Source organism: Gopherus flavomarginatus, chromosome 25 (genome assembly GCF_025201925.1).
Source record: "Gopherus flavomarginatus isolate rGopFla2 chromosome 25, rGopFla2.mat.asm, whole genome shotgun sequence".
NCBI classification, from domain to species: domain Eukaryota; kingdom Metazoa; phylum Chordata; order Testudines; family Testudinidae; genus Gopherus; species Gopherus flavomarginatus.
Genome location: NC_066641.1, coordinates 2,957,701 through 2,972,167, shown reverse-complemented (window position 1 = coordinate 2,972,167; position 14,467 = coordinate 2,957,701). Strand labels below are relative to the sequence as shown.

Genomic DNA, 14,467 nt, shown 5'->3' with positions numbered 1-14,467 from the left:
GGGGAGGGGGAAAGCCCCTGGCAGAGGTGGTCTGGGTGCGTGAGACTGTTCTTCGCGCCCCGTGGAGCAGCAAGGAAGGCGGAGGCTGCCTGGTAGCAGCTGCGGTTGCCTGCACTGGTGCATTGTGCATGTAGGTTGGAGCAGGTGCTTGGGAGAGCTCAGAGGATGCTGGCAGGCAGGGAGGGAGGGATCTGAGCAGCTCACGTGTCTCCTCTCTCCCTGCTAATGTTGGGCTTTTCTCTCTGTCACTGCAGGCTCAGGATGGAGAACTGGCAGCCGCTGGGCACTGCAGCCTAGAACCCCCTGCCCCAATTGCTTCTCCTGTCTCATACCCTCCATTTGTGCTGGCTTTCAAAGGTCCATTTCTCCCTCCCTCCTCGTCTGGCAAAAGAAAGCAAAGGAAAAGCGCGCCCACCTCTCAATGTGAAGCCACGAGAGGAAGAAAGGGCACGAAGGTCTCTCTCCTGAGCAGCGTGAGCCCAGCCGGGGCAGATCCCAGCACACGCTGAGCCTGGGGGGATTATGAGGCAAACATGAGCCTCCTGCAGCAGTGGGTGTTAGCAGCTTTCATCTCCCTCGTGCCTCAGTCAGGTAAGCGCTGCCCAAGGCAGCCCTCAACTTTGGGCTCCCCCTTCCCTCCAGGGATTTGTTCTGGTCCTGGCGGCTGCAGGCTGGGGCTGCGGGGCAGGAACATGACCTCCAGCAAACCCGCAGGTCCAGTTGCCCCTGCCTTCCCCTGCAGGCCCTGAGCTCTGCTGGCAGTGAGCAGGATCCCAGCTTTCAGCCCCCACCCCTTTTCTTTCCCCTGCTTGTTTCTCCCCGGCTGTGATCGCAATCTCTTCTGCTGCAGCCACACGCTTTTCTGCAGTGCCTCCCCCGGCACCAAGGTGGTGGGAGCAGGGAGGTCTTGGAAGACCTGTTCAGGGGTCTGGGGGGATTGCCCCAGGCATGGGAGGCTCTGACTCTCTTGCTGGCAGAGCCTGGCCAGTCCACTCACCCCACTCCGGTGCCTAACACCCATCCTGCCCGTGGTGAACTTCTATTCCGCTGCAGCGTCTGCTCTCCTTTGCACTCGGCAGGTCGCGCTAAGGCGGAGACGCAGCCTGGTGCTTTGCAGGGGAGGTTTCCCAGCCCTAGATGGGACACAAGGCCAGTCGCTTCAGAAATCACCCACCCCAGCAGGTTAGTGGGGCAGAGCGCGGGAGGAGAAGTCCAGAAGCATCAGCTGGACACCAGGGTCAGGAATGCGCCTCGAGGAGGAGGCAGCCCCGTAAGTGAACCCGTACAAGCATCCCCCTTCCACGCTGTCAGCGCCTTGCACCCCGGGCTGCAAGTGCTCCCCGGGCCCCCAGGCGGGGAGGGAGGAGTCCTAGCTGGGGGCTGTGCTGGGACGGGTGGACGGCAAAGGCTCATCCAAGTTCACAAAGCTGCTGCTCTTCAGAGCGGGGCCAAAAGCTGTTTTTGGCTCAGCTGCAAACAATGGCCCAGGGAAGAGACTGTTGGGGTAGCCAGGTTTGGTGTAGCAGTGCCCTGCACCATCACCGCACCGGGCCTGGGCCTCGAGCATGTCCTGGGGGCGGGGAGGGGGGAGGCCCTCTGCCACTGCCCACGCTGTACCCATCCTGAGCTGCCCCTGAGCTCGCAGGCCCCTGGGGCTACCTGGCACCTCTCACCAGCAGCTGAACCCCTAACGTAGCCATTGCAATCTGGGGCGGGTTGGAGAGATTACATGGGAGCCCGTGGGCAGGGCTCATGCATAATGAATGGGAGAATCACTCAGGCTCAGGAGGAGGATGCACATTTGCTGTAACCAGGAGCGAGTTATCAATGCTCCCCGGTTAACTCCTTGTCCTTGCCGTGTGGGCGGATGCTGCGGTGGGGCCGTGCTGAAACCCCTCCAGCCTGCATTGCATGGGAGATGGGCTCCAGCCCTGTGCACTCTGCTCCATTCACTCTGTTCCAGCAAACGGCCAGGTAGCCTTGAACGCTTTCCTGCAGCTGGATCCCACCCCTGCACCAAGACAGACCCCCCATGGCTTGCCCCAGCTGGAGCACATGAGGCCTATGCAGGGCTGGCGAGTTCTATGGGCCCGTGGTGCCCGAGCTCCAGCAAATTCACAGCCCGGGATGTGTGTGTGTGTGGGAGGGGGAGGGCTTGTACCCATTCTGGGCCCCACCAAAAATTACACAAACCTGCCGCCCCTGTCTAGGGGCTCCAGCCACACTCTGGGCCCTGCCCTGGGAGCACACAGGCTGCTAGGTAGGATGTGCCTTGGCCTGCAGCACTTACATGCCCAGACTTTGCCTGCTCCCAGGGGCTGACTGATCCGCTGAAGGGGGAACAGACCCGTCAGGCAGGGATGAGCTCTGGGAGAGCACCTGGGACTGTTGCAATACACTGAGGTCCCGCTGCTGGGCCCTGGCCAGTCGTGGGCGGTTACTCTGGGCCCAGGAGGCTGCAGCCTGTCTGGCGCATGTGACGGAGCGATCCCGTGAGCCCAGCTCTGAATCCAGGCACCCAAATTCCAGAACCCAACCAGACCTTCCCCCAGCCCCACGTGTTCATCCCACACCACCCATGGCGTACCCAGAGGTTCCCCCTGCCCGCTGCACCAGCCTGCTCAAAACAGATCCAGCCAGCCCCCGGCTCTGGATCTCGCCCAGGAATCTGTAGGGCTCTCAGGGCAGAGAGCTTATGGGAATAGGCTCAAAAACGGCTTTTCAATCTCCCAGCAGGGCAGTCTTGTTGTCCGCTACCAGCTGATTCACTGAAGTATAACAACCTATTTTTACGAGCAGCTAATGGAGCTGTTCCTTAGTGTGAGGGGTAGAGTCGGTGCAGGGTTGGCGGTCCCAGGTTCAAACTCTGCTGGTGACCCCTGTAGGGGTTTCGTTAGAGCAGCTTCCCTGGCATTTAGGAAGCAAAGCAGGTTCTTTCTCGCTGCAGAACCCCATCGCTGAGGCGCCAGGCAAAGTGCTCTGGAATCAGGCACAGGCTGAAGACGGCAAGGTCTGGCCATGCCAGCTGGGGCTGCTTCTCTCTGCCTCAGCGAGGATCCGTGCTGCCGCCCCGGGGCTCTGATGGCAGCGGGCCTTGGAGCATGAGGGTGTCACCCAGCCAGCACTTCCCACTGGCTGCAGGCCCCTGGGGAAGGTTCCCAGATTCCAGGTGCCACTAGGTCACCAGGCAGGCCCGAGCCCTGGGCCTGGGCCTAGACCCCCGCAGCTGCTCGCTGCCTAAATCTGCTCCTTGGCTGCTGCTCTCCCGTGGTGCAGGGGCTGGATCCGGCACCAGCAATGTCCATGGAAAGACTCCCAGAGACCCCAGATCTCTGTTGGGAAGCTGCAGCTCTGGAGGAGCCCGTCTCCTCTGCAGAGCATGGAGCAGGGCCCGATGCGGGACCCTGCCGGGCGATGGCGCAGACATGTCCGAGGGACTGCACGCTGCACAGCCACAGACCTGCCCCACGCTGGTTTCCAGGAGCCCAGACAATGCCCACCCTGCCCTGACTCACTCAGCTGGCTCCAGGGAGCCTTTCACTTCCCATGCATGTTTTTACATAGCTTAGCGGCCCCCCGTTTCCGGCTCTTACCCTGACCCCTTTCCTGCCCACCCTCAGCCCTGCTGGTGCCAGCCCCAGCACAGGCGCAGTTACGCCACGCGGGCGCCTGACCCGCTGCCTTATATGCCAGCCAGTGCTGTTTGGCCCACTGCGGGGGAGCCAGCTGGGAACGGGACCGAGGCTCAGTGTTACTGGCAATATCCTGCACTCCCCGAGCCCCCCCGCCTGCTCCCTGAAGTCTGCTGGCGTTAGTGAGTCGATCCTTGAAACGGCCTCGGGCGGCGTGGCAGGTCACGCTCCCCCTTAGCCGGCTGGGCAGACAGCGGCCGCACAGCTCAGGAGCGTCAAGCCAGGCCTAGCACCACAATAGCCTGACTCCCCACCCCAACCACGTCACCCGCCCAGCCGCTCTTGCCGTGAGACACGCGGCTCTGTGATTACCGGGCTGCGGAGGAGCACAGGGCCAGCCAGGGGGTTGTTAGCCTCGGGCTGCCCAGCACTTCGCAGCTTCCCACACTGATTAGCCACTGGAAAGTAACTCATGGCTGCTGGGCTGCCCTAATGGGTCGCGGGGGCGCTCGGGGCTGAGCTGGCGGGCTCGGAATAGTGGGGTCGCGGGGGCGCTCGGGGCTGAGCTGGCGGGTTCGGGATCGTGGGGTCGCTCGGGCGCTCGGGGCTGAGCTGGCGGGCTCAGGATCGTGGGGTCGCTCGGGCACTCGGGGCTGAGCTGGCGGGCTCGGGATCGTGGGGTCGCTCGGGCGCTCGGGGCTGAGCTGGCGGGCTCGGGATCGTGGGGTCGCTCGGGCGCTCGGGGCTGAGCTGGCGGGCTCGGGATCGTGGGGTCGCTCGGGCGCTCGGGGCTGAGCTGGCGGGCTCGGGATCGTGGGGTCGCTCGGGCGCTCGGGGCTGAGCTGGCGGGCTCGGGATCGTGGGGTCGCTCGGGCGCTCGGGGCTGAGCTGGCGGGCTCGGGATCGTGGGGTCTCTCGGGCGCTCGGGGCTGAGCTGGCGGGTTCGGGATCGTGGGGTCGCTCGGGCGCTCGGGGCTGAGCTGGCGGGTTCAGGATAGTGGGCTCCTTTGGGCGCTCGGGGTTGAGCTGGTGGGCTTGGGATAGTGGGGTCGCTCGGGCGCTCGGGGCTGAGCTGGCGGGCTCGGGATCGTGGGGTCGCTCGGGCGCTCGGGGCTGAGCTGGCGGGCTCGGGATCGTGGGGTCGCTCGGGCGCTCGGGGCTGAGCTGGCGGGCTCGGGATCGTGGGGTCGCTCGGGCGCTCGGGGCTGAGCTGGCGGGCTCGGGATCGTGGGGTCGCTCGGGCGCTCGGGGCTGAGCTGGCGGGTTCGGGATCGTGGGGTCGCTCGGGCGCTCGGGGCTGAGCTGGCGGGTTCGGGATAGTGGGCTCCCTCGGGCGCTCGGGGTTGAGCTGGTGGGCTTAGGATAGTGGGGTCGCTCGGGCGCTCGGGGCTGAACTGGTGGGTTTGGGATCGTGGGGTCGCTCGGACACTCAGGGCTGACCTGGCGGGTTTGAGATCATGGGGTTGCTTGGGCGCTCGAGGCTGAGCTGGCTGGTTTGGTGCTGTTGAGTTGCTCATAAATTTCTATTTTGTTGGCACTTTGTTTAGTCAAAGCAGTGACCTGAACAGGTCAAATTTGGTATCATCCCAATGTAACAAGACCAGGCACATGCTGCATACTTAGACTTACTGTGGGGCAGGTCTGCGGCCTGTGCTAGGCAGGGGGTCAGACTAGGTGATCACATGCTCCCTCTGCCTTGGGACCAGGGCCTGTTCCAGCTTTTTTGCTGCTCCAAGTGGCGAAGAAAAAAAAAAGCCGCGATCAGCGGCACTTTGGCAGCAGCTCCACGTTCTTCGGTGGCAGTTCGGCGGCTGGTCCTTGCCTCCAAGAGGGACTGAGGGACCCGACGCCGAAGAGCCGGATGCGCCGCCCCTCTCCATTGACCGCCTCAAGCACCTGCTTCCTGCGCTGGTGCCTGGAGCCGGCCCTGCCTGGGACCTGGAAATATCCAACATTCCTGGGAGCTGCTTACGTCAGAATCCTTAGACTTGATAGCGAGAGGCAGAGCCAGGAGCTCTATTGACCCAGGCTGCCCTGCTCTGCATCCATCCAGCACTGCCCAAACCACCCCCCAAGTCCTGCCCAGGCTGAGTGTAAAAGCTGCCCTGGATTCTCGGGGGAGATGGGGCTCTCTCTTCCTTGCTCCTTCCAAAGCCCTGAAGGGAGCTGTTCCCAGCACAGCACAGGTGCTTCTCTCACAGCAGCAAGGTTGCTTTTACAGTGAAAGGCCCCAGGTAATCTGCTCCTGGGAGAGGATGTGTGATGGGTTGGAAAGAGGAGAAGACTCTGAGTCAGGACTCTGGGGTTCAATTCCCAGCTCCACTACTGAGTCACTGTGTGACTCTGGGCAAGTACTTTGGCTCTGTGCCTCAGTTTCCCCATTTGCAAAGTGGGAAAAATACTGCGCTACTCCACAGGAGGAGTCACTGTTGCACTCCCCTCACCTCTGTCCTTGAGCCTGGGCATGAGGTGTGGTGGGCATGAAGGCCATAGAAATGCCACAGAGCAAGAGCCACCCTGTGGCTCCAGTCCTGGCAGCAGGGTCCTGTGGGCTTGGGGAGAATGTTTATTCAGGGGGAGGAGGCTGGGGATGGAAGGGGCTGGCTGGGTTCTTTGGGTCTCATGTCTTGTCAGTGTCCATTAGAAGTTGAGAGCCGTGTGCTTGTGGAGGGGGAAACTGAAGGGGTGATGGTCCTTGGCCTGTGTCCCAGGTCCCAGAGTGCCGTGCACAGGTGCCGTTCACCTGGGAGGAGGGCACTCCGGTGCAGCTCACCCAGCTCCTGGGGGAGAGCTGCTTCCACCTTGTGCCCCAAACTCAGGGGCTGTACTGTACGACTGGAGAGTTGCTAACGTAGTTCCTATCTTTAAGAAAGGGAAAAAAAAGTGATCCAGGCAACTACAGGCCTGTCAGTTTGACATCTGTAGTATGTAAGGTCTTGGAAAAAATTTGAAGGAAAAAGTAGTCAAGGACATTGAGATCAATGGTAATTGGGACAAAATACAACATGGTTTTACAAAAGGTAGATCGTGCCAAACCAACCTGATCTCCTTCTTTGAGAAGGTAACAGATTTTGTAGACAAAGGAAACGCAGTGGATCTAATTTACCTTGATTTCAGTAAGGCATTTGATATGGTTCCACGTGGGGAATTATTAGCTAAATTGGAAAAGATGGGGATCAATATGAAAACTGAAAGGTGGATAAGGAACTGGTTAAAGGGGAGACTACAACGGGTCGTACTGAAGGGTGAACTGTCAGGCTGGAAGGAGGTTACTAGTGGAGTTCCTCAGGGATTGGTTTTGGGACCAATCTTATTTAATCTTTTTATTACTGACCTTGGCACAAAAAGCGGGAATGTGCTAATATAGTTTGTGGATGACACAAAGCTGGGAGGTATTGCTAACACAGAGAAGGACCGGGATATCCCACAGGAAGATCTGGATGACCTTGTAAACTGGAGTAATAGTAATAGGATGAAATTTAATAGTGAAAAGTGCAAGGTCATGCATTTAGGGATTAATAACAAGAACTACTGTTATAAGCTGGGACAGCATCAGTTTGAAGTAACAGAGGAGGAGAAGGACCTCAGAGTATTGGTTGATCACAGGATGACTATGAGCTGCCAATGTGATATGGCTGTTAAAAAAGCTAATGTGGTCTTGGGATGCATCAGGCGAGGTATTTCCAGTAGCGATAAGGAGGTGTTAGTACCATTGTACAAGGCACTGGTGAGACCTCATCTGGAATACTGTGTGCAGTTCTAGTCTCCCATGTTTAAGAAGGATGAATTCAAACTGGAACAGGTTCAGAGAAGGGCTACTAGGATGATCTGAGGAACGGAAAACCTGCCTTATGAAAGGAGACTGAAAGAGCTTGGCTTGTTTACCTTAACCAAAAGAAGGCTGAGGGGAGATCTGATCGCTCTCTGTAAATATATCAGAGGAATAAATACCAGGGAGGGAGAGGAACTATTTAAGCTCAGTACCAATGTGGACACAAGAACAAATGGATATAAACTGGCCATCAGGACTTGAAATGAGACGAAGGTTTCTAACCATCAGAGGAGAGAAGTTCTGGAACAGCCTTCCAAGGGGACTAGTGGGGGCAAAAGACATATCTGGCTTCAAGACTAAGCTTGATAAGTTTATGGAGGGGATGGTATGATGGGATAGCCTAATTTTGGCAATTAATTGTCTTTGACTACTAGCGGTAAATATGCCCAATGGCCTGTGATGGGATGTTAGATGAGGTTGGATCTAAGTTACTACAGAGAATTCTTTCCTGGGTGCTGGCTGGTGAGTTTTGCCCACATGCTCAGGGTTTAACTGATCACCATATTTGGAGTCGGAAAGGAATTTTCCCCCAGGGCAGATTGGCAGAGGCCCTGGAGGTTTTTCACCTTCCTCTGCAGCATGGGGCACGGGTCACTTGCTAGAGGATTTTCTGCACCTTGAGGTCTTTAAACCACGATTTGAGGACTTCAATAGCTCAGACATAGGTTAGGGGTTTGATACAGGAGTGGGTGGGTGAGATTCTGTGGCCTGCGTTGTGCAGGAGGTCAGACTAGATTATCATAATGGTCCCTTCTGACCTTAAAGTCTATGAGTCTATGATTCAAACAAGTACTAGGAGGAATCAGGTCCCAAGAGCTGGAAGAGGTCGACCAGAGTTCCTGGGGGATTTCTTTGGGTGGGAGAGGTGCGATCTGTACCAGGAATCACACCAGTTGGCTGCTAGGGAGGAGAAGGAGCAGAGAAACAGAACAGCGCCTCATTCATTCATTCAGCAGCAGCCGGCCCTTCTCTCACTGGGCGAGCCTCCGCAGCCGGCTGCATACTAACCCCGGGATCCTTGACCTCCTGCCTCTCCCAGCTGCTCCCCCAAGCTGCAGGCAGATCCTATGTTGGGCTCCCCCTCCTGCCCCCGCCCAAAGATAGCTCCATTGCTGTCACTCAGTACACGGAGGGTTTCGGTTACTGAATCATCCAGAGATGGAATCGGACTCTCCGGTTCCTCATTAATTGGCTGCTGACCTGGAATCTCTGCCTCTGACGGAGAAACCCCCCGGCCCTGCGTCCCTAAAGCCAGTGCACAGCCCTGCCTCCTGCCTCCTGCTTGCTTGGTGCGGCTTGCGCAGCTCTTTGCTACTCTTTGCCGGTGGGCGAGGAATTGCAGACCCAGCCAGAGCAGCGTCTCCCACTGGCCAGCACCAGGCGAAGCCGAGGAAGGTTTGACCCTCTCCCAGAGTCCTGTATCAGGGCAGCCCTCCAAGGGCTCCGTGAGGTGACTCGGGCCGAACTGCAAAATAAAAATCAAATAAATTCTATAAAATGTTTTGTGTGAACTGAAACTCTGGGTTTTCGGCTTTTCTCACTGACACAAACAAAACATTAAAAAAAATTCATTTCCATTCAATTGAAACATTTTGTTCAACCTGAAAATAATTTGTGGGTTTTTTTGTTTTTGTTTTTCATTTGGGGTCATTTCAAAGCAAACCCCCTGTGATGAACTAGGAATGTTCTTAATGTTTTCTCTGATTACTATCTTGGTGCCTCAGTGTCCCCATGGCAGTTCTTAAGTATCTGGCAGAGCAAAGGGCCAGTGCACCTAAATGCCTGGCACTCTGTCTCCTAGCAACTGATGGCCTGGGCCCCTCCTCTGCAAAGGTGCCAGCTGAAGGTGTTGGAGACAAAAAAATCAGGTGACCTCCTGGCCCGGGAAAGGGGCTGAGGAGCGAGGAGGGGCTGGAGGGGGGTTAGTCTGGAGCTGGCTGGGGTCGAGGAGTGGAGGGCAGACCTGGGGGTCTGGCTCACTGCCTCCCAGAATGGACCCAGCTGAGGGGTCTGGTTCGCTGTATCTACCAGCTCTGTTTTAGACCCTGTTCCTGTCATCTAATAAACCTCTGTGTTACTGGCTGGCTGAGAGTCACGTCTGACTGCAAAGTGGGGGTGCAGGACCCGGTGGCTTCCCCAGGACCCCGCTGGGGTGGACTCGCTGTGGGAAGCGCACGGAGGGGCAGAGGATGCTGAATGCTCCAAGGAGAGACCCAGGAGGTGAAGATGTGTGAGCTTCTTGCCCTGAACAAGTCTGCTCCAAGGGAGAGGAGGCTCCCCAAAGTCCTGCCTGGCTTTGTGGGGAGCAGTTCCAGAGCATCGCCCGGGGACTCCGTGAACCCCCAAATGAACTGGTTCAGCTTTGGGGCTCCCCCCCCCCAGTTTACGATTCGCTGACTTTGACCTACATTCCACCGGTATTCGGTGCCCAGCCCTGCCGGAATGTTTTGGGGTGAAAATTTCCTGAAAGCATTTTGCTTGGCTCTCCTCAGCACCCCCACCCCCGGGGTGCTGGCTCAAGTCCTACCGTGCCTCTGAGGGAAATGAGACCAGGCTGTCGCTGATTGGTTTCTGCCAGGACCATGAGATACGCCAGCACAGCCAGCCAACGCCTGGGAAGGCTCCATCCTTATCACTCAGGTCTGTGGCTGGTCCTTTCCTGGAACCTGGTGAGCTGTTGGCCTCACTGAGATCTTGGAGCTGGGAGTTCCACAGACCAACTATTTCCTTCTAGGAGAAATAACTGGTTTGAAGTTGGTGTTGTTGCCACGTCTTTATGCTCCCCCCCCCCCCATAGCTACAGAGGAGTTGGCACAATTGTCGTGCTCTGCGTGTGTGTTGCAGGTCAGGAATTGGGTGTATTAACAGTCATGTGTGGGCCCAAGGCAGTGCTAGAATAACTAGAAGGGGAGGTATATGCTAGTGTGGAGGAACAAGGGTTTTGCTGCTCAGACATTATAGAATGGGGATAAATAGTGTTGGGAACAATTTAGTTACCCTCTGGAAGCTGGATGTGTCAGGTGCTGTGAGCAGCAGCAATTCTGCTGACAACTCTCTTCCCATCAAGAGACTTTGATACTTTTTTCCAATAGCCACGAGAGCCAGGACCCTTAACCGGTCCCATGTCATGCAGTTCCTCAGGTAATCTGTCATCCATCAAAGTGCGCGAGTGGTCTCTCCTCTGCAGCACTTGGCGGAGGAATACGCACACCCATCACACAGAGTTTATGCAGGTCGTGAGGCAAGTTTTGTATTTATTCGGAAAAGTTAGCAGCTGCAGCAAACGGTCTTCCTCCTAACCTCCCCTTCGTTTTGTCAAGTGTTTTACCTCGGTCTCCACACTGTCTCTATCGCCTCCCTAGTGTTTTGCAAGTGGCTTTAATTCTCAGGCTTTGGGCTAAGGCAACTGACACCAACAAGAACAGATTTATTTTCAGAAAATCTTTGACGTTCTCCAGGTATCAGCAGAAGCGTGGCTAAACGGTGTTTCCTGAGGTCTCCTTTCTTCTCCGAGTGGTGTGCCGCTGGGTGCTCCATGCACCTCTCAAGCCCTTGCTCGGAGAGCTCCAGCTAGCAGCATCGGTTTAGCCTGCGCACGCTCCCTGGCAGACACCGAGAATGGGCGAGAGCTGCTTCTCTACTGCCTCGCATGGCCTCCTCGCGCATCCTTGGCCCCTGTTTATTCTCAGTGAGGGAGTTTATCGTTGGTAGTGTTAGTATAGTTAGTTAGATGTAGGTGAGAGGATTGTTTTCCTGCTCACTTCCCTCTGGGAGACTTGTCCTCTCCTGGCAGGGCTTGCCTGTTGGCTCTCTTGCTGGGAGGCTCTATCGGAAAGCAACAGGCGCTCCAAGCATGGCCACGGCCTGTGGGAGTGCCATGTCTCCCAGAAGTGCTCTGTCTCAGACTGTTGGCCATGCAGCTCCCCTCTGAGCCAAGTCAGGAGACCCCTCTTCCCGTTCAACTGTCCCCAGGCAGCCCCAGTGCCCAGCAACCTTGGGGCAAGCTTCACCTATGACAGACAGGTCTTTGGAAGAGTCCTGGAAAGAGGCGCACGGACTCTCACCCCAAAGAGACTAGGTCACCACCAGGCCTTGGTCTCCAAGGGGACTGCTGAGGCCAAGGACTCTTCCTCCAGTACCAGTGGGCCTGTGAAGCCCTGGATATCCAAGGACTGAGGTCGTTTCCGGTAACACAGGAATTCCGATTCTTGAGGGGCCTCTTGGTGTTGGATGAATCAGAGTCCCCATTGTTGATGGGCACCAAGCATCTGTTGGTACCAAGTCCTCTGTCTCTGAGCAGCCATCCTGTGGCCTAGGACTTCCCTCAGTGGCTGCTCCCCCATGGGAGGATGCGGAGGGAGAGGACTCCCAGTCAGTCTCCTGGATCTCAGTGAAGAGTTCTCGTACGTACCCCTTTGGGAATCTGCCCTCGCGCAGGGAGAACCTTACAAGTCCCCAAGGAAGGTGGAACCAGATGCCTGCACTCACTCTTCCTCCAGGGTCAGTCTCCACTAACACAGCTGCTGCCGACCTGACGCTGGAGGCCTGGGCCGTGGTGGCCCTGCCTGCGCTTCACCCAGTGATGTCAGAATAGGGGGACAGGGGGCCTGGCCCGTCCACTTTTCACCATGGCGGATCTCACCTCCTCCCCCTCCTCTTCCCCCCCCCCGTTTCCCCACTCAGGGAGATGGAGGTGGAGGGTCCGCACTGGCTCCCCACAGTTGCCCATACGGCTCTTACTGTGGCCAGACTGCGGGTCCAAGGTGATGCCCCCTGGCTGCAGCTGGGTTGGGGTAAGAGCCACGTGGGCAGCTGTGGGGAGCCTAGGTCCCTGCACCTGCCCTGGGCGGCAGGTCCGGGGGTCAGGGACAAGAGCAGGGGCCTGCTTTCGGCCTCAGAGGGAAGTGGTGGGGTGGGGCCTTGGGGCAAGGGGAGGGGTTGGGTGGCCCCAGGCCCCCCCAACTTTTGTGAAGGCACTGCTGCCCCTCCGTGACACCCACCCCCATGTCTCTCAGCCTGCCCCTTTTCCACCCACTGGGAAACAAGCAGAGGTGAAAGTAAGCCGGTACGATACGGTACGGTGTACCAGCAAGAGCCAGGACACCATGCCAGACTGGACCGGCTTCTCCGGCGGGGATTTAAAGGGCCCAGGGCTCCAGCCACTGTGGGGAGCCCCAGGCCCTTAAAATCATTGCTGGAGCTCCAGCAGCCAGGCTCCGGTGGGGATTTAAGGGGCCCGGTGCTCCTGCAACAGCCACGCTGGGATCCTGGGGCTGCCCATTGGCAGTAATTTACAGCCCACCGGCACCGTCCCTCAGTGAGCCCAGGGTTTCACATCCTCCCCGGACCCTACCCCCACGACAGGAGAAGGCTAAGGCAGATGAAGACGTTGCTCCTGTTGCCTCATTGTCACTGGATGAGGTGGTTATGCCTCTACCACCTTCCACATCCTCGTTAGAAGGGTAGCAGACACTGCGATCCGTCTGGATTTCTTCAACACCCTCCAGAGTGGCGCTTCCTATTAACGAGGCTCTCCCAGACCCGGCTAGGAGTGTGGCAAACGCCTGCCACTGTTCCACCACGTGCAAGAGGGCAGAGAACACGTTCTAGATGCCCCTTAAAGATTCCGACTTTTTATCTTCCCATCCCCCACCTAACTCCTAGCGGCGGGTGCAATGAATGAACGGGGTCAGGCAGCACTTTTTGAGATCTACACCCTGTGACAAGGACCAAAAATGGCTGGATCTCTTTGGACAAAAGTCTTACTCGTCTGCAACCCTGCAGTTCCAGATCACACACTGCCAGGCAGTCCTGGCCAAATACACCGAAGCTCCTCAGCAGCTGCCACACGACCGCAGGGAGCAATTCCAGTCCCTAGTGGCAGAAGGCCAACTCTTGGCCAGCACGGCTCTCCAAGCATCCTGAGGTGCTGCAGACACTGCTGTCAGCTCCAGCTCCACCACAGCAGTTCTGGAACCACGGGGTGTCCTGGCTCCAACTTTCAGGTTTCCGAAAGAAGTTCAGAACCCGGTAGAGCACCTCCTCGTTGATAGCCATGGATTTTCTAGGAGACCTCGAACAACTCTCTGCAAATGTTGAAGGACTCCCAGGGCATTTACACACCTATGAGGAAGACACGTTTTAAGGGGTCTTGCCCAGAGATCATACCCTGCTTGGTTCTTGAGGGACCATAGACCCTGGGAACCCCAGAATCATAGAACTGGAAGGGAGCTCGAGAGGTCACCTAGTCCAGTCCCCCTGCACTCAGGGCAGGACTAAGTACATAGATGCCAACTTCCCCTCTGCCCAGTGGGGGCTCAACCCCCACCCACCCCTGGCCCCACCCTCCCCCCACTCCCATTCTACCCCCTTCCCCCAAGTCCCTGCCCCTGCCCTGCCTCTTCTCTGCCTCCTCCCTTGAATGCGCCGCATCCCTATGTTCTTTATAAGCAGACAGGGTGAAATGTGGCACCTGATCCCCCTGCTCTGTCTCACCCATTGTTTTCTGTCCTTCTATCATGGCCCCACTTCTTTGTCTGCGTTCGAAACCAAACAGTCTCGACTGGTTCTCTCTCTAGATCTCCGACTCTCAACCCCATCATTCTGATTTGCCCATTCTGCAGATGTGGGGGCCACCACTGAGCAGTGTGCTGGGGGTGGGACCCACTGAGGATGACAGTACAGTGTTTCCGGGGGTGGTAAATGGGTGCTGAGGCCCTGGAGCTAGCGGGGAATCTGTGGGGCCATGCATGGGGCAGAGCATGGCTTGCATTGTGGGGGCCTGGGCATTTGCCATCTTTTTATGGTGGATGGGAGAAAACTGCTGGGTTGCCAGGTGGAAGGGCTGAGATTGGCCCTGGGATGGGTTTGGCTCAGTCTGGGTGTGCAGCAGCCTGGTTCTGGTGGCCGTGTCACGGGTAGCCATGCTGGGCTAGCCTTGTGGGGGTCTCAGGCGGCTTCCCAAGCAGGAGTCACCATTTTTGTGGGACTAGGGTTGGCAACT

The 14,467-nt window shown here is 57.5% G+C and overlaps 1 protein-coding gene across 6 annotated transcripts in view; it reads left to right on the top strand.

The window, feature by feature from the left end:
* The first annotated feature begins 209 nt into the window (after positions 1–209).
* Positions 210–14,467, top strand: part of ADAM11 (ADAM metallopeptidase domain 11) — a 672,244-nt gene continuing 657,986 nt past the window's right edge. For 5 of the 6 annotated variants that reach the window (XR_007771471.1, XR_007771472.1, XM_050934936.1 and 2 more), the window contains exons 1-2: positions 210–591; positions 1,080–1,270. Coding sequence is in view for 4 of the 6 variants with exons in the window: in XM_050934936.1 (XP_050790893.1) it covers positions 534–591; positions 1,080–1,270 (249 nt within the window). In the remaining 2 variants the exon portion in view is untranslated. The remainder of the gene's footprint in view (positions 592–1,079; positions 1,271–14,467) is intronic. The other variant, XM_050934937.1, reaches the window with a different exon arrangement.